Source organism: Podarcis tiliguerta (genome assembly GCF_965153285.1).
Source record: "Podarcis tiliguerta genome assembly, chromosome: 14".
Lineage (NCBI taxonomy): Eukaryota > Metazoa > Chordata > Lepidosauria > Squamata > Lacertidae > Podarcis > Podarcis tiliguerta.
This window is the reverse complement of record NC_139547.1, coordinates 53326457-53345274: the sequence shown is the minus strand read 5'-3', so window position 1 is coordinate 53345274 and position 18818 is coordinate 53326457. Positions and strand designations below refer to the sequence as shown.

The 18818-nt window shown below is 53.3% G+C and overlaps 2 protein-coding genes across 4 annotated transcripts in view; one reads left to right on the top strand and one right to left on the bottom strand.

Annotated features, from left to right (window-relative positions):
- NPRL3 (NPR3 like, GATOR1 complex subunit) overlaps positions 1 to 982 on the top strand; it is a 30224-nt gene extending 29242 nt beyond the window's left edge. For all 3 annotated transcript variants that reach the window (XM_083413915.1, XM_083413914.1, XM_083413913.1), the window contains one exon: positions 3 to 982. In XM_083413915.1, coding sequence (XP_083270041.1) covers positions 3 to 168 — 166 coding nt within the window. In that variant the 3' untranslated portion in view covers positions 169 to 982. The remainder of the gene's footprint in view (positions 1 to 2) is intronic.
- On the bottom strand, positions 930 to 9078 carry MPG (N-methylpurine DNA glycosylase; the record flags this gene model as incomplete). Its single annotated transcript, XM_083413916.1, is given in 5 exon segments — positions 930 to 1431; positions 7156 to 7360; positions 8799 to 8965; positions 8968 to 9045; positions 9048 to 9078. Coding segments are annotated over 5 exon segments (879 nt in total). The 3' UTR covers positions 930 to 1033.
- Positions 9079 to 18818: the final 9740 nt, after the last annotated feature.

The window sequence follows — 18818 nt, the reverse complement described above, 5'->3', positions numbered from 1 at the left end:
AGGCTTCTGCACTACTTCCGGGGGCGCCACCACCTGGAGGAGATCATGTACAACGAGAACATGCGCCGCTCGCACCTCCTGATGCTCTTTGACAAGTTCCGGGGTGTGCTGGTGGTGACCAACCACGAAGACCCCGTCATCTCCGTCTTCCAGTCCTTCCAGAAGTGAGGAGAGGCGGCCCAGGACTTTGAGGGAGGATTGCTGGCCCTCGGGACGGGGGAAGAAGGCACCCCCTTCTTGCAGCCACCTGGGGGGCAAGGAGGGGACTTGGGGGCCTTGGGCACAGACGCCTGCCAGCGGCCCTGATTCGGTCACGCTCCTGGCACTGCCAGGCCTCAGGTGCTGCTTCTGGGCCTCTGCTGACGGCTGCAGACATAGCGATCCATCTGCTGGACTCTTCTCTGGGGTGGGGGGTGTGGAGAGCTGGAGGGGGGGGAACCTGTGTCTTGATAGTTGCAGGCAAGCCTCAGACTGTTCACCCACCATTGCACAATTACAACCACATGCTGGAAAATGTGAAATCTTTCTCCCCTTAAGTCAGGGAACAAGTCTGTTGTGAAAGTACCGGCTCTCTTCCTCCCTGCCTTGACCCACACAGACCTACCTTCCACACTTCTGAAGGGCAGGTGACCACTGGCTTGGCCTCCTCTCTCAGGCCACCTGAACTGGCCGCATCCTGCTTGCTCAGTCAGGTGGCTCCTCTCTCTTCCACAAGGACCAGGGGCAGGAGCAGGTTTAACAAAGGGAATGGGGGGAGAATTTGTTGGGGGGATTCTGGTACCTCTTCCTCGCAGCGGAGGAACTCTTATCTCCCCACATCGTGGGGGGGGGGGGGTCTTCCTCCTTCCAATTCTGCAATTTGCAGGCAGCTCCTTCCTTCAATGTGCTGCAGGCAGGAAGGCTATCCCGCAGCCACAACCACCAGCCTCAAAGCAAAACAATCTATTTTATTTTGGAAATAAATAAATTCACAAGGTTGAAAGAGTCCCGGCCTCCCCTGTTCTTCTCCCCATCCGGGGAAGCCTCCTGACCATCAGCAGCAGGGAGAGGCCTCCGCTGGCGGCCGGCTGCCTCTGGCCCCCTCGGCCGCCTTGTCCGTCACGCTCACGCACGGGTTGCCCCAGACGTAGAAGCGCAGGGGCTGCTGTGCCCACTCGCCGCTGATGCCAATGCGGGGGGCAGAGATGACGTCTTCCTCCCTGGGCGCCCCCAGGCCGGGCTCCAGCCACACAGCTGGATGGCAGGCCAAGTCCTGCTGGTCGAAGGTCTTGTCCACAGCCAGGGCCTGGCAGAGCTTGGACGGCCCGTTGCACAGGTGCCGGTCCTTGAGGGGGCGGGGGGCCCCTTTCCGCTGAGCCAGGCGCAGCTCCCTCATCGCCTCCAGGCCCTGCAGGGGCTCCAAGGAGCGCAGCAGGACGGCCGCCCCCTCCCCTGGCGAGAGAGAGAGAGAAGGGAGGGGGCAAAGGTCAGGGCAGGCCAATCCCAGCGCAAGGGATCTTGCGGAAGGGGGTCGCAACAGAACCTCCCGTACAGTCATACCTCAGGTTGAATGTGCTTCAGGTTGAGCACTTTTGGGTTGCGCTCCGCTCCGCTCGCGCAGACGCTCAAAATAACATCACACGCATGCGTATAAGCGGCAAAAAGCGACACACGCAGAGGCACCATCGTGTCTTACGTTCCCTTCAGGATGCGAACGGGGCTCGGGAACAGATCCCGTTCGCATCCCGAGGTACCACTGTATTCTTATGCTCGTCTGCAAATCTATGGAGAGACCGTGTGCCGTTCCTGTCATCTCAGGAAAGGTGAAGAAGGGGCAGAAAGGGGCAACCAAGAGGATCTGGATGTTGCCTGGAGCAGCTCCCTGAGGAGGAAACGCTGGAGCATTTAGGAAACAAGTGAGTATGGAGAGGGATGAGAGAGGGGTACAGAATTAGGCATAGTGGGCAGAAAATGAAGAGAGAGGTGCTTTCCTCCCTCCCGCACTAGGACTTGGCAGAATTATTCTTATTGATCTTCTGGAAGTGTCAGAACAGACAAAAGAGGCGACTTCTCACCTCACACAAACCATTGAATTTGATGGCCCCCAACTTGGAGGGCTTTCAAAGGCCATCAAATGCCTCTGAATATGAGATGCCGGGAATCCCAAGTGGGGCCAGTTGCTCCTGCCCTTGGCTCCCGCTTGGGGGCTTCCCTTGGGGGGCCCTGGCTGGCTGCTGCGAGGGCCAGAGGCAGGACTGGGATGTGGCCCCTGGGGCCTGCACAGTCAGCCCCCTGCCCCTTCCTGGAAGGGATGCCCTTGCCCACTGCCACAGGCCAGGAGATGGCAGCTGCACCCGACCAGGGACACTTGTCTGGGGGAGAGGGGCAGAAATGGAGGCCACACCATATTCCCCTGGTGCAACGAAGCCAGGATCGGGGGGGGGGGGGCTTTCAAGCAACAACCACGGCTGGACCCCCCACCTTGAAGAAAGGACTAGGCTGCCTGGGGAGCAGAAAGTCAGCCCAAGTGCTACGGTCTCAGCCTCGGCCCAGTAGACCTGAAGGAGTGTCTCCACCCCCATCATAGAATCATAGAATCATAGAATCCTAGAGTTGGAAGAGACCACAAGGGTCATCGAGTCCAACCCCCTGCCAAGCAGGAAACACCATCAGAGCACTCCTGACATATGGTTGTCAAGCCTCTGCTTAAAGACCTCCAAAGAAGGAGACTCCACCACACTCCTTGGCAGCAAATTCCACTGTCAAACAGCTCTTACTGTCAGGAAGTTCTTCCTAATGTTTAGGTGGAATCTTCTTTCTTGTAGTTTGGATCCATTGCTCCGTGTCCGCTTCTCTGGAGCAGCAGAAAACAACCTTTCTCCCTCCTCTGTGTGACATCCTTTTATATATTTGAACATGGCTATCATATCACCCCTTAACCTCCTCTTCTCCAGGCTAAACATGCCCAGCTCCCTTAGCCGATCCTCATAAGGCATTGTTTCCAGGCCTTTGACCATTTTGGTTGCCCTCCTCTGTACACGTTCTAGTTTGTCAGTGTCCTTCTTGAACTGTGGTGCCCAGAACTGGACACAGTACTCCAGGTGAGGTCTGACCAGAGCAGAATACAGTGGCACTATAACTTCCCTTGATCTAGATGCTATACTCCTATTGATGCAGCCCAGAATTGCATTGGCTTTTTTAGCTGCCGCGTCACACTGTTGGCTCATGTTAAGTTTGTGGTCAACCAAGACTCCTAGATCCTTTTCACATGTACTGCTCTCAAGCCAGGTGTCACCCATCTTGTATTTGTGCCTCTCATTTTTTTTGCCCAAGTGCAATACTTTACATTTCTCCCTGTTAAAATTCATATTGTTTGTTTTGGCCCAGTTCTCTAATCTGTCAAGGTCGTTTTGAAGTGTGATCCTGTCTTCTGGGGTGTTAGCCACCCCTCCCAGTTTGGTGTCATCTGCAAATTTGATCAGGATGCCCTTGAGTCCATCATCCAAGTCGTTGATAAAGATGTTGAATAAGACCGGGCCCAAGACAGAACCCTGTGGCACCCCACTAGTCACTCTTCTCCAGGATGAAGAGGAACCATTGATGAGCACCCTTTGGGTCCGGTCAGTCAGCCAGTTACAAATCCACTGAGTGGTAGCATAGTCAAGACCGCATTTTACCAGCTTCTTTACAAGAATATCATGGGGCACCTTGTCAAATGCCTTGCTGAAATCAAGGTAGACTACATCCACTGCGTTCCCTTCATCTACCAGGCTTGTAATTCTGTCAAAAAATGAGATCAGGTTAGTCTGACATGATTTATTTTTCAGAAATCCATGCTGACTATTGGTGATCACAGCATTCCTTTCTAGGTGCTCACAGATTGTTTGCTTAATGATCTGCTCCAGAATCTTCCCTGGTATTGATGTTAGACTGACTGGGCGGTAATTATTTGGGTCCTCTCTTTTCCCCTTTTTGAAAATAGGGACAACATTTGCCCTCCTCCAGTCTGCCGGGACTTCGCCTGTTCTCCAGGAATTCTCAAAGATGACTGCCAGTGGTTCTGAGATCACATCTGCCAGTTCTTTTAATACTCTTGGATGCAGTTCATCTGGCCCTGGAGACTTGAATACATCTAAACTAGCCAAGTATTCTTGTACTATCTCCTTAGTTATTCTGGGCTGTGTTTCCTCTGCTGAATCATTTCCTCCAAATTCTTCAGGTCGGGCATTGTTTTCTTTATCGGAGAAGACTGAGGCAAAGAAGGCATTGAGGAGTTCAGCCCTTTCTGTGTCCCCTGTTTGCATTTCACCATCTTCTCCTCTGAGTGACCCCACTGTTTCTTTGTTCTTCCTTTTGCTACGAACATACCCATAGAAGCCTTTTTTGTTGCTTTTAACCTCTCTAGCAAGCCTGAGTTCATTCTGTGCTTTAGCTTTTCTGACTTTGTGTCTACACATGCTGGCTATTTGTTTGAATTCCTCTTTGGTGGTTTCCCCCCTTTTCCATTTTTTGTACACATCCTTTTTTAATCTTAACTCAGTTAAAAGTTCTTTAGATAGCCACCCTGGCTTCTTTAGGCACCTTCCATGTTTCCGTCTCATTGGTATTGCCTGAAGTTGTGCTTTTACTATCTCCCTCTTAACAAACTCCCAGCCATCATGAACTCCCTTTCCTTTTAGTATTACTGTCCATGGGATCTCACCCAGCACTTCCCTAAGTTTTATGAAGTCGGCTTTCTTAAAGTCAAGAAATTGAGTCCTAGTATGCTTGGCTGCTCCTTTCCGTTGTATAGTAAACTTCAGAAGAGCATGATCACTTGCGCCTAATGATCCTTCCACTTCTACCCCATTAACCAGGTCATCGACATTGGTTAGGACCAGATCTAAAATGGCTGTTCCTCTTGTTGCTTCTCCCACTTTCTGGACAATGAAGTTGTCTGCAAGGCCAGTGAGGAATCTGTTTGACCTTATGCTCTTGGCTGAGTTTGACATCCAACAAATATCTGGGTAATTGAAGTCCCCCATTACTACTATCTCCCTTCCTTTTGCATGCTTGGCCATCTGTTCCAGGAAGGCATCATCTATGTCCTCCGTTTGGCTTGGGGATCTGTAGTAAACTCCCACAATGAGGTCACTATTATTCTTCTCTCCCTTAATTTTGACCCAAATGCTCTCACTTTGGCTTTGAGGTTCTAAATCTTGGATCTCTTCACAGGTATACACATCCCTGACATATAACGCCACTCCTCCTCCTTTCTTGTCTGGTCTGTTTCTTTGAAATAGATTGTATCCCTCCATTTTTACATTCCAATCGTGGGACTTATCCCACCAGGTTTCAGTGATGCCTATTATGTCATATTTAGTTTGCTGTACCAAGAGCTCAAGCTCATCTTGTTTATTTCCCATGCTTTGTGCATTAGTGTACAGACATTGAAGTCCATTAGTCATCCCCCCGTGTCTCTTATTTAAGGATTTTTTCCTCCCACCACTAGGTCTGCTTGCTGTTTGCTCCATTTGGTCTATGACATTTGGATGATCATCTTCATCAATTAATAGACTCCTACCTTCAGGAGCACTGTCTCCCTCCCCCACATTAGTCAGTTTAAAGCCCTCCTGATGAGGTTTCTTAGTTTTTTGGCAAAAACATTCCTCCCAACCGTTGTGAGGTGCAGCCCATCGCTTGCCAGAAGTCCATCCTCAAGAAACTGCAGTCCGTGATCTAAGAATCCAAACCGTTCCTGTTTACACCATTTGCGAAGCCAGCTGTTTACTTCCACTATTTTCCTCTCTCTCCCTGGGCCACGTCGTTCAACTGGGAGGACAGATGAGATGACGATTTGTGCATTTAATTGCTTCAATTTCCTGCCCAGAGCCTCGTAGTCTCTTTTGATCTTTTGGAGGCTATTGCTTGCAGTGTCATTGGTTCCCACATGAACCAAGAGGAAGGGGTATTTGTCAGTGGGTTTTATGATTCCTTGCAGTCGTTCAGTTACATCTTGGATCTTAGCCCCAGGGAGACAGCACACTTCCCGAGACATCTTGTCAGGCCCACAGATCACTGCTTCTGTTCCCCTCAGTAAGGAATCCCCTATCACCACTACACGCCTTCTCTTAGGTTTGGTCAGGGTTCTTCCGTGAGCGGTCCGTTCCAAGGTCGCCTGCACATTCCCTGAAGACTGACTTTGCTGCTCATCTTCATATACGTGATCGACTGTAATGAGGGAGAGATCCTCAAATGGAGTCTGCTCTTCGTCTTCCATGCTAGGGGAGAGGACCTCAAAGCGATTGTGTATTTCTAGACAATCAGAGCGAACCCTGGGCCTCCTACTTCTTTGAGTCACGTTTCTCCACATATCGGGCTCCTGTGTTGGTGAACTAGCCTCCTTCTCAGGGGAGTCCCCTGTCTCCTCCTTGGTGGAGACGGTGTGCTCTGTTGCTTCCAAGAAGAGCTCCAGCTCTCTAATTCTTTGGAGCGTAGCTACACGTTCCTCCAGTTGCTGGACTTTGTCTTTTAGGAGGGCAATCAACATGCAATTGCTGCACGTAAAGCTGCCTGCAACCTTTGGCAAGATGGCAAACATTGCGCAGGAACCGCAGGCGACTGCAGCTGTTCCCTCCCCCTCCATCGTTCTGCCCGGACGCTGAGGTCCGGATCCAAGGGCCTTCTGGTGGTTCCCTCCCTGCGAGAAGCCAAGTTACAGGGAATCAGGTAGAGGGCCTTCTCGGTGGTGGCGCCCGCCCTGGGGAACGCCTTCCCAGCAGATGTCAAGGCAATAAACAACTATTTTACTTTTAAAAGACACCTGAAGGCAGCCCTGTTTAGGGAAGTTCTTAATGTTTAATAGATTATTGTATTTTAATATTCTGTTGAGAGCTGCCCAGAGTGGCTGGGGAAACCCAGCCGGATGGGCGGGGTATAAATAAAAAATTATTATTATTATTATTATTCCCTTGAGTTTCTGGATGGACACAGAGAATGTTGGCTTTGATGGACCCTTTGGCCGGATCCATCAATTTGGCTCTCTTCTGATGATGCTCAGAACAAAGCACAGCCCCCTCGCCTCCCCCCCCCCCCAAGGCCCTGTGTGCCTGCTGGATGAGGGTTGGGGGGAGGAGAGGCCCCCCCCAACTCCCCCGGAGAGCTCAGAGCTTTCCTGCAGGACGGCCACCTGCTTACCTTGGCTGGAGATGTTCATGCAGAAGTAGATCCCGTAGATCTGGTACACGTACAGAGTGCCCGGCGCCATGAACATGGCCGTGTTCCTGGCAGTCTGCCGCCCGCCCCTGGAGTGGGACGCGGTGTCCTCTCCTCCCAGGTAGGCCTCCGTTTCCACAATGCGCCCCCGGAGCGCTCTCCCATCTGGAAGCCTCCGGACGAGGATCTGGGAAGCAGAGGGAAGGCTGAGCCCACAAGCCCCCAGACCAGAGCCGCCTGGGGGGCTGCAGGAGAGAGGGCATGCCAGCACCTCTTCCACATTTCAGAAAGCCAACTCTTGCAGCCACTGCCACGGTTGGCCCCAAAACACTTGTGGGCAGCGCACAGAGACTCCCCATGTGGTTGCAGAGATGAAGGTACAGCTCTGGGGGCAAGCGATGGGTTCGAAAGAGGGGGCAGCGGCTGAGCCCTGGCAGCAGAAGTCCCACCACCAGGGAGGCTCCCACCCTGACCTCCGAGATCTGACAGAGTCCTGGCCGCACAACAAGGAGACGCTCCGTAGAGGAAGCCGGAAGCTGTGCAAAAAAAAAGCAGGAGGAGTCCAGCCCTGGCATCGCCCCAACAGCTGCAGGGCCTCTGGCACCCTAGATGGGCGGAGGAGCACCTGCCTGGCATGCAGAAGGTCTCAGGTGCCCCCCCCCCCATTGGAAGCAGCATCACCAGGTGGGAGGAGTGGGCAGGAGCACCGAGGCACAAGGGGGCTGCATGGCTAAATATTAAATAATAATATTTTATTTATATCCCGCCCTCCTCAGCTAAAGCCGGGCTCAGAGCGGCTTACAACAATAAAAGCAACACAGCATTCTAAAATCAATTCATTCTAAAATCAATTCAGAATCAAATTAATGGCAACCATTGGGCTAGCGTTCTGTGAGGATTACCGAAGGAGGGGGTCTGACTGTGCCTTGGCCAAAGGCCAGGCAGAACAGCTCTGTCTTGCAGGCCCTGCAGAAAAATGTCAAGTCCTGCAGGGCCCTGGTCTCCTGGGACAGAGCATTCCACCAGGTTGGAGCCATCACTGAGAAGGCCCTGGCCCTGGCTGAGGCCAGCCTAACCTCCCTGTGGCCTGGGACCTCCAAGATCTTTTTATTTGAAGACTGTAAGGTCCTCCGTGGGACATAACAGAATAGGCAGTCCTGTAGGTACGAGGGTCCTAGGCCGTATAGGGCTTTAAAGGTTAAAACCAGCACCTTAAACCTGATCCTGTGCTCCACCGGGAGCCAGTGCAGCTGGTATAGCACTGGGTGAAGGTGATTGCGTGGCGAGGACCCCGTATAAATTCTTATTCTTATTCTTATTTTATCATTAAATTTATATACAGTACTGCCTTTTCTCCACCCGGGGAGCCAAGGCGTCTTACAGATGAAACAGAAGCAGCTAAAATCATCGGGGTGCGGGGGGGGGGGGACACAACAGCGAAACAATGAAACCTGAGTCGAATTCAGGCGTGCGTAATTGCGCTTCGGCTCCTGCCTGGCCAGCCCCGCTCGGGCCGGAGGGTCTCCGCTCTGCCCCGCCGTCGGGGGCGCCTCCCCGGCGAAGGAAGCCGTGCCCGCCCGGCCCGGGCGCCTCCTCCGGGGAGCAGCGGGGTCCCCGTCCCTCACCTGTCCGAGCAGCGCCCTGGCCAGGCGGACGCAGGGCTGGTCGAAGAAGGCGGCGCCCAGGCGGGGCGGGGAGGGCGCCTCGGCCCGGGTCCCCTCCGCCTCCTGCTCGCGAGGAAGCCGCTTCCGCGGCCCCGGCATGGCTGCGCCGGAGGGAGGGGGCGGGGTTCTGGCCGTCCCGCCCCCTCGAGGTCTCCGCCCCCTCCAGTCCGTCGGGGCGCCCCCTGCCGGGGGGAGCCGGGGAACCCCGAAGGCTGCGCGCAATCCCGGCCTCTCTCGGCATCCGCGCAGCTTTACTGGCCCTGGTTTTGTTTCGTGTCTGTATTTGCTCAACAGGGAACCGTAATTGTATCATCAGATCCTGTTTGAGAAAATGAATCCTTTCCGAAAATTAATAAAAAGTATTAAACATAAACACCCAATAACTGCTCCGTCAAATAAGAAATTTTATCCCTTTGCCCTGACTTGAGCACACAAGGAGCCAGTGACTGAAACGCCGCCTTAACTGCCTCAGTGCCTCCTTCGGATGCTTCCTGGATTTCATTCTTCAACTTTAGATCACCTTGAGCAGTTTGATCAGGGCGACAATGGTACAACCCAGGACCCTATTATTATTATTATTATTATTATTATTATTATTAAGCTATTCAAAGATCTCAGGGCAGTTCACAACATAAAATGACAATATAGGAGAGGCAGTTCCCTGAGGTACTGGCATCAGCCGGGGTTGCCATATTTCAAAAAGCAAAAAGTTGCTGGGCTTTTTCAGCAAAATTGCATTAACATTTTGGGGATTTCTGGATATGCAGCAGTAGTCTGGATATGTCTGCGAAATTTCGGATGTATGACGACCTCCAGCATCAACATCATTTCTGGGAAGGGCTCCTCCATTTGGGGTTCCTGGCTTGCTGGATTTGATGCCGCCTTTGACATTCAGAGCAGCCCCACCTCCGTTACATCCTTCCCTGTCCTCCTTAGGGGCTTTGTGTCCAGAGATAAGCCTGTCCACTGGTTCTCTTTGTTCCGCCAGGTTTCTGTTCTGCCCACGATTATCAGAGCTGTTCCCTAAAACTAGATTGCCCATCTTGACTCCGAGGCTCCCAACATTAGTGCATATAGTCAGATGTTCCGTCTCTCTCTTCATGTGTCTTTGGGATGGGCTCTGGCCTCTCGATTGCTTTCCTGTGTCCTGGCACCCACCATGCTCAGATAATAATAATAATAATAATAATAATAATAATAATAATAATAATGCCCCGCCCATGTGGCTGGGTTTCCCCACCCACTCTGGGCGGCTCCTAACTGAATATTAAAAACAGCTCCCCTGCTTGAATTTCCACCAGTTTTACCATCCTCATCCCAGGAAGGAAATCATTCATTCTTGGATTACTGCCATGCGCTCTATGTGGGGCTACCTTTGAAGGTGACCCGGAAACTACAGTTAATCCACAATGTGGCAGCTAGACTGGTGACTGGGAGTGGCCGCCAAGACCATATAACACAAGTCCTGAAAGACCTACATTGGCTCCCAGTACGTTTCCGAGCACGATTCAAAGTGTTGGTGCTGACCTTGAAAGCCCTAAATGGCCTCAGCCCAGTAGACCTGAAGGAGCATCTCCACCCCCATCGTTCTGCCCGGATGCTGAGGTCCAGCGCCGAGGGCCTTCTGGCGGTTCCCTCATTGTGAGAAGCAAAGCTACAGGGAACCAGGCAGAGGGCCTTCTCGGTGGTGGCGCCCGCCCTGTGGAACGCCCTGCCACCAGTTGGCAAAGAGAAGAACAACTAGAACAACTACCAGACATTTAGAAGACATCTGAAGGCAGCCCTGTTTAGGGAAGCTTTTAATGTTTAACAGACCACTGTATTTTAATAATTGGTTGGAAGCCGCGGCATCAATTCTTCTTCTTCTTCTTCTTCTTCTTCTTCTTCTTCTTCTTCTTCTTCTTCTTCTTCTCTCCCCCCCCCCCCCTCCTCAGCGCCTGTCGGTTTCCCTGGCCCTATCAAGAATGCTTTACCCAAGAAATGCATCCATCTGGTAGAAGCAATGCTGAGCCCAGGAGACTGCAGATACAAAGCCCACTGCCCAGCCCCCCCTTCCCCAGCAGAGCCCCCTTATTTCCAGAGGAGGACAAAAGCGATGGAGTCCTCTGAGCCGCTTCTGTCTCTTGGCCGGCAGGCAAGGCCTTCCAGAGAGGAAGACGAGCTCCTCTGCAAGGAGGCTGGGCAAGTGCCCCTTCTCCATAGGGCAAGCCCTTCCATGGGGCAGGGGCGGCTGGGGTTTGCTGAAGCAGGGCCTGGGGGCTGAGGGGCTCCGCTGAGTCTCGGCATGCAGCCCCGCCGGCCAAGCCCACCGCCATGGCGGATACTGTTGCCTGACAAATGCCCAAAGATAAAAATGTCCCCCTAGCCAGCTGCGGATGCAGAGTCTCCCACTGCAGTTAATAGCACGGGATGCCAGCCAGCCAGCCCCTCCCTCCTCCCGGGCAGCCAGAGAATTCGGGCAGAGCAGGAGGATGGACTTTGCAGCCTGCCTTGGGTGACTGGCAGGCAGCTGGCTGGCACTCCCTCACCCTGCAGAAGCTGGCGCTGCCCAGAGGAATTCATGAGAACTGGAATTTTGGTGTAACCACTGTTTCACCCTTGTTTTTCTATCTTCTCGGAGCTGAGGTGGGAAAGGCTGTTCTCTGCCAGAGGAGACCCCGAAGGGCTGCTGCCAGTCAGAGTAGGCCACACTGGAGGGGTTGAGGGGCACAACCCACAACCCGTCTCTGGAGGGAAGCAGCGGCTTCCTGTTCCTCCAGGCATTCTGTGGCTCACATTGTTCTGGAAAGGGTAAAAAATATTTGCCACGTAGCAACTGGGAGGCACATAAGAAGGAAAGGCACATTGTGGGGCAGCAACTCATCTGTTTTTGTTGCAGAGCCAGCCAGCCAAGTCTCAACTGGCCTGGAGGCAGAGTCCATTTACAAGGTCCAGTCCAGTCCTAAGGTCAAGAACATCTCAGTTCACGTAGTCAGATGGTCCAGGGGTCAAGAAAGCTGAGGGTCCAAGGCATGGGTAGGCAAACTAAGGCCCGGGGGCTGGATCTGGCCCAATCGCCTTCTCAATCCGGCCTGCAGACGGTATGGGAATCAGCGTGTTTTTACATGAGTAGATTGTGTCCTTTTATTTAAAATGCATCTCTGGGTTATTTGTGGGGCATAGGAATCTGTTAATTTCCCCCAAAAAAATATAGTCTGGCCCCCCACAAGGTCTGAGGGACAGTGGACCGGCCCCCTGCTGAAAAAGTTTGCTGACCCCTGGTCCAAGGTCACGGGGAGCAAGAAGCAGCAAGGTTTGTCCAGGAACAACGAACGTTCTTTCCAGCAGCTGACTGAGGCAGCAAACCCTGCTGAAGAAGCTGGAGCCAGCAGATTCACATCAGGAGCAAGAAGAGGGCTGATCAGTAGCAGGCAGAGTCACTTTGCCTTCTGCTCCTTCAGGCTGCTGCTCAGCAGGTGAAGCCGACTCCTGGCCCATGACAGTTTCTGGTGTTACTTGGACCTCCAGGACCAGCTCGGGGGAGGTCCCCTGGACGTTCCAAGCCAGCTAATCTGACCTTGCTCTGGGCTGCTCTTCTGGGACCCCCCCCCCCAAGGGAAGCTGGAGCACCAGTAAACAACTGGGGCGGGGGGAAACCCTGGTGAATTAATTGATCTGCCAGTGATCATTCTTTGCACTCATTTATTGATGACCGAATAGCTTTGACAACAATATAATTCCCCATGTGGTTGCTTTTGGTCTTTGGCTTGGAAGTTCAGTATCTCAAACAGTCTCAATGCTACCGTGGGATCAACTGGCTTTTGAGGGTTCATCAAGTAGATACTAAAACAATTGCAGAACACCTGGGAGGCTGAAATCCCAGGTTGAACCAGCTGCAGCCATTGCTCCCTGGCACCGTTTGCCCACCTCCTGTCGACTGGGGGCATCTGAGAGCGACAGGCACAGACTTCCTCTCTGCTGCCTCCTTCTGAGCTGGCCTGGCTTAGAGCTGCCTTGCTGCATCTGTCACCAGCAGAAAGGCCCCATCCTGCTTGTCCCCTTGTTCCTCCTCCTCCTGTTGCTCCATTTCTGTGCTCCATCAATGCTTTTGTGCTCAACGGACACACTAGACTTCTCCTGGTCTGCCCTGCAGAGGACCTTAAGGTCCATGAATAACCCTAGTTTAGAGGTCCCGGGCCCTAAGGAAGTCAGACTATCCTCCACCAGGGCCAGGGCCTTCTCAGTGGTGGCTCCCACTTGGTGGAATGCTGTGTCCCAGGAGACCAGGGCCCTGCAGGATTTAACTTCCTTCCGCAGGGCCTGTAAGACAGAGCTATTCCGCCTGGCCTTTAATTTGAATTCAGCCTGGTCTTTTATTTCCCTTCTCTTCCCTCCCCCTCCCCTTTTATGAAGATTACCTGCTCTGGGATCCCACAGCTAATTCTCCCCTGGTCTCCTCGGTGGCCCAAGTAGGACCAGTTCAGCCAGCTAGCCCTGGGGATTATCTAATGCTTATTTCTCCTAAATTGATTTTTGAATTTTATTGTTATTCATGTTTTTATACTGTATTTTATGCTGCTTTTATAATTGTTTTAATTTTGTTGTTACCCGCCCTGAGCCTGGTTTTTGAACTGGGAAGGGTGGGGTATAAATAAAACTTTATTATTATTATTAGCCAAAAAAAGCAGGGGAGCCCCAGCTGGATTTGGGGGATCCTAGGACGGAGGAGGGGTGGGCGCAAGACTTGAGGGCTTGCAGTACATCCGTAAGAAGCATCTAATGAAAGCTCAAATAACTTGATAGTCTCCCCCTCCCTCCCCTGTTGCCCACCCCCCTCAATTTCACTGCTGAAAGGGATAAAGCCCAGAGTGAATTTTTGTGTTCTGGAAGGCCTGTGATTCCTGCTCCTCGCAATGTGTGATTGGGCTCCAGATCCTTCGGGCTCCTGTGGGTGGATCTTGGGACTCAAAAACAGATCCCAAGCCAGCGCTGCCATTGGGCTGGGTCAGGGAGAGCTATTTGCAGAGAGATGGAAATCTCAGGCTTAGTCTCATCCTCTGGAAAGCCCCAGAAATGAGCAGGCAGGGAAAGAGGGAAGGAAGGGCTCCGGCTGCTACAGCTGTGAGCTGTTTCGGGGGCGGCAGAAGAGGAGGCCAACATTCCTCTGCGCTGCCCCACCCTCCTCCCCGGAGCCTCGGCTGGACCGAAAGAGAGACTGAGGCACGGCAGAGGATGCACATTTCAAATTCAAAATGCTGGCTGATCTCCAGGGGCTTCAATTTCCCAGCAAGCAGCCTCCAGTCCCATCTGACGGTTTGCAGAGGGGAAGCGAAGCACTGGGACATCCCCCCCCCCAGCCCCTGGAGATGGCTGAAGGGACTGTCCTCTTCTTAGCTTGGCTCCTCTGTGAGGGGGCGATGTTCCCTGTAGACATGGGGAAATCTGCTGGGAAGTTGCACAAACCCAGCAAATGCACACCTGCTCCCCATTTTAAAATAGCCCCTCATGAATGAGTGGAGGCAGTTGGAGGATGGATGGTGGCTAACAGATTGAGGTTGAATCCTGATAAGACAGAAGTACCGTTTTGGGGGGACAGGGGGTGGGCAGGTGTGGAGGACTCCCTCATTCTGAATGGGGTAACTGTGCCCCTGAAAGACCGGGTGCACAGCCTGGGAGTCATTTTGGACCCACAGCTGTCCATGGAGGTGCAGGTCAGTACTGTGTCCAGGGCAGCTGTCTACCAGCTCCATCTGGTATGCAGGATGAGACCCTCCCTGCCCGCAGACTGTCTCGCCAGAGTGGTGCATGCTCTGGTTATCTCCCGCTTGGACTACTGCCATGCGCTCTATGTGGGGCTACCTTTGAAGGTGACCCGGAAACTACAACTAATCCAGAATGCGGCAGCTAGACTGGGGACTGGGAGCGGCCGCCAAGACCATAGAACACCAGTCTTGAGAGACCTGCATTAGCTCCCAGTATGTTTCCGAGCACAATTCAAAGTGTTGTTGCTGACCTTTAAAGCCCTAAATGGCCTCTGCCCAGTATACCTGAAGGAGCGTCTCCATCCCCATTGTTCAGCCCGGACACTGAGGTCCAGCGCCAAGGGCCTTCTGGCGGTTCCCTCCCTGCGAGAAGCGAGGTTGCAGGGAACCAGGCAGAGGGCCTTCTTGGTGGTGGCACCCGCCCTGTGGAACACCCTCTTGTCAGATGTTGAGGAAATAAAACAACTATCTGACTTAGAAGACATCTGAAGGCAGCCCTGTTTAGGGAAGCTTTTAATGCCTGAAGTTTTATTCTGTTTTTAGTCCTCTGTTGGAAGCAGCCCAGAGTGGCTGGGGAAACCCAGCCAGGTGGGTGGGGTATAAATAATAAATAAGGAATTATGATGATGAACGTGGTTCTGCCCCAATGGGAAGTGCCTTACCCACCGGGCGACCCTCCTCTTGCCAACTGCCCTGGTCGACCCAGGAAGGAGGGGCAAAGTCTGCCTCGAACCACCTGGGCCATTCCCCCGGAGGCAGAGGTGGGAGCTGCTCCACTGAATGCTCCAGGGGTCTTTTGTTGACCCCCGACTGTTGCAAAGGGCCTGGCAAGAAGGAGCGGCCCTGATCTGGATGCTCAGAGACCAGGTGCCTCTGCTGGGAGCCCCCTGAGCCACTCTCCGGCTGGCGCTCCTTTTTCACCCAGGTGGGCTACAACTCAAAACGGGGAAAGCAAAATGCAGCCGCACGTTGGGCCCTGAGAACACACCTCTCAGGTGCCAAAGGCCAAGGTAAGGAGAGGGGGTCTTCAGCCTGCGTTGGGGGCCAGATTCACCTCTGTGGGGAGGGAATGCCGCATTTAGGGGGCTGACCCAGAGAAGGCCACCTGAGAGGGTCTGTAGCATGGGTAAGCAAAGTAAGGCCCAGGGGCTGAATCCGGCCCAATCGCCGCCTTCTCCTTCTCCTTCTTCTTCATCATACTTTATTTACAACATAGTCCACAACAACTCATACATACTGTCAGGGGTTCAGGAGCAGAGGCACAAGAAAGGGAGGAAATAGAGAGCGAGGGGGAGGAGTCCGAAGGAAATGTTAGCGATGACAGCGGTCCGAGGTCTCTGAGTCTTTCCAGCGAATCGGAAGATTCACAGAAAGGGGCTCCCATGGTCAGAGCAAGGGGGGTGCCTAGGGGGGCACCCCAGGAAGAAGGGGCCGGAGGGGACTCAGAGAGCAGCAGTCGGGAATCAGTACCAGCGCCCACACCAGAGTGCAGTAGGGGGGAGGAGTCCCAGGCATCGGGATCAGGCGGCGCACTGCCAGCGGGAGGACATGAGTCAGGATTGGCCACGCCTCCATCGGGGAGCGAGGAAACGGTCGAGAGGAAGGTTGAAGGCTGGGCGCGCGCGCCAAGTTCAAATGTACAGGAGGGCGGCGCAGTTGGCAGCCCGGATAGGGAGCCAGGTCCCAAAGCCCGCCGAAAAGAGCGGGAGGAGTCAGGGGGGTCAACGTCTGCGTCGGAAGAATCCAGGAAGGAAGGGACCCCGGGGGGTAGCAGGACCCAGAGGAGAAAGGAGAGACGGAAGAGGTGGAGTAAGGCTAGAATCTTAAACTGGTGTACAGGGGGCGGAGATTCAGATGGAGCTTCGCCGATCTAAACCCTAGACGTAGAGCTGGGGCGCTCCGGCTTGAAAATGGAAACTGTACTTCAATAAAGACCTTTGTACATTACTACCGGCTAGCGTTGGTCCTCTGTGAGCTGGGACCTGGAGCCAGCTCTGACAGTAAGCTCCATCTCCGAAAGTTTTGCACCGAAAACCTCGTAACGTGAGTGGACGCAGCGAGGGAAGAGGAGTGGTGCTTCGCGAGCTCACAAAAGTCAGGCAAGATGACTACAGAACAGCAACTAGCAGCCCTGCAAGATGCAGTGACACAACTCAACGCGGAGGTACTTGCATCCAGGAAAAGGGAAGAGGAAGCGGCTGCCGCCTGCAGGGATCTCCAAGCCAGGTTGGAAGTGCTTGCTAAGCAGGGGCAACCGGGACCCAAATTAGAGGGGATTGGGCTGGGGAAAAGAGGAGGCAGCCTTGTATCTCATTTCAATGGGAATTTACAGCAGTACCCTAACTTCCGAGCAGACCTGCTGTTTGCGCTGGAACTGCTGGATAAAGACTTTAGAGATGAGCAAGAGAAAGTGGGGTTTATCTGGTCCCATTTGCATGGGGAAGCTAAAGCGTGGCTGCGCAATCTGTGGAGAGATAAGGATCCGGCGCTCCAAAATGCGGATGCTTTCATTAAAGCGATGGACTCGTGTTTTTTATCAAATATAGACATTGATATCGCCAGAAAAGACATACATGGGCTCAAACAAGGTAGAGCCAGTGTAAGGCAGTACCATTCTCGCTTTTTTGGATTAGTCCATGCGCTGGGATGGGAGAAGGATTCTGCTCCAGTCAGAGACCTTTTTTGGGAAGGCTTGAATGCAAATGTGAAAGAGGAGATTGCAAGGGGGGAGAGACCAAAGAGCACTCAGCAAGTGGTCCAGCGGGCGCTGGAGATTGGGGTGCGTCTGGAAGAACGTCCATGGAACAGAGAAGAAGGACGTTGGGGACGTACGCCAGCGAGAGCACCTCCCCTCTTTCCCAAGGATGCAGCGCGTGCGCAATCCACACCTCCGCAGGGAGGGGGAGAGGAACCGATGGAGATTGGAGGCGCCAGGGCTCAGTCAGCTACCAGAGCCCTAACACCGGGAGCAGTCAAAGCGAAGCCTCCTAGAGGGAACAGGAAGTGCTACATCTGTGACAGTGCTCAGCACATGGCGAAAGAGTGTCCCCAGAGGCTCCACAAGCACACTGCAGCCTCAGCAACAGTAACAGACGCAACTCAGCAGAGAGAACCACAGCAGGGAAACGACAGAGTCTGGCTGGAGGAAGAGGCACTGGGGTCCAGCCAGACAAGTCAGTGAAGCAATCCACAGAAATTTTGCAGCCCACAGACCCCCTCCCGCCCAAACCAGTGGTGCAGCTCACAGCATCGCTCCAACTACCCAATGGACTCACTATGGAAGTGCCGATTACCATTGACTCTGGTAGTAACGCAGACTTCATAGGACTGGATTTCATTCAACAGCACAACATAGCGCTACTGCCAGCCACGCTGCCTCTGAAGGTTGTCACGGTGGATGGCAGGGAATTGCTGGGGGGGCAGGTGGTGCAGCAAACGCCTCCGATGGTGATGCAAATTGGGAATCACCGAGAAGTCATCAGCTTCAATGTCTCCCAACTGTCGGACACGCCTGTAGTATTGGGCATGAGTTGGCTGCACAGGCACAGCCCAGCATTGGCGTGGTACCAGCGCCAACTGACCTTCGGCTCCTCCTACTGTGCGGAACATTGCATTCTGCCTAGCCCGGAAGGGGAAGAGGATGACCCGCAGCTACAATTAGGCACGCTGCAAGCAGTGCCACTCAAGTACGCAGCGTTTTTGGAGGTTTTCTGCGAGAAAGAAGCGGACAAGCTGCCTCCCCACAGGTCCTATGACTGCAAGATTCACCTCCTGCCAGGGGCGACGCTGCCAACCGGGAAACTGTATTCCATGTCTGAAGACGAGCTGCAGGAACTCAGGGAGTTCATAGACCTCAACTTGAAGCGCGGTTTCATCCAGGAGTCGAAGGCAGTGGGGGGCAGTCCTGTATTCTTTGTGAAGAAGAAGGACACGCCCCGAAAAAGACTTGTGGTAGACTATAGAATTTTGAACTCGAAAACCAAGCCCACAGCCTTTCCCATGCCCAAAATAGACGACCTGCTCGCAACGGTGAGGAAAGGACGCGTTTTCACAAAGTTGGATCTGCGAGGGGCGTACAACCTGATTCGCATACGGGAGGGCGACGAGTGGAAGACTGCCATGTTCACGCCCCTGGGCACCTATGAATACAGAGTTATGCCCTTTGGATTACAAAATGGCTCCCACTGTTTTCAAGCCTTCATGCATCACGTATTGGCGGGTCTCCTCTACAAGAAATGCG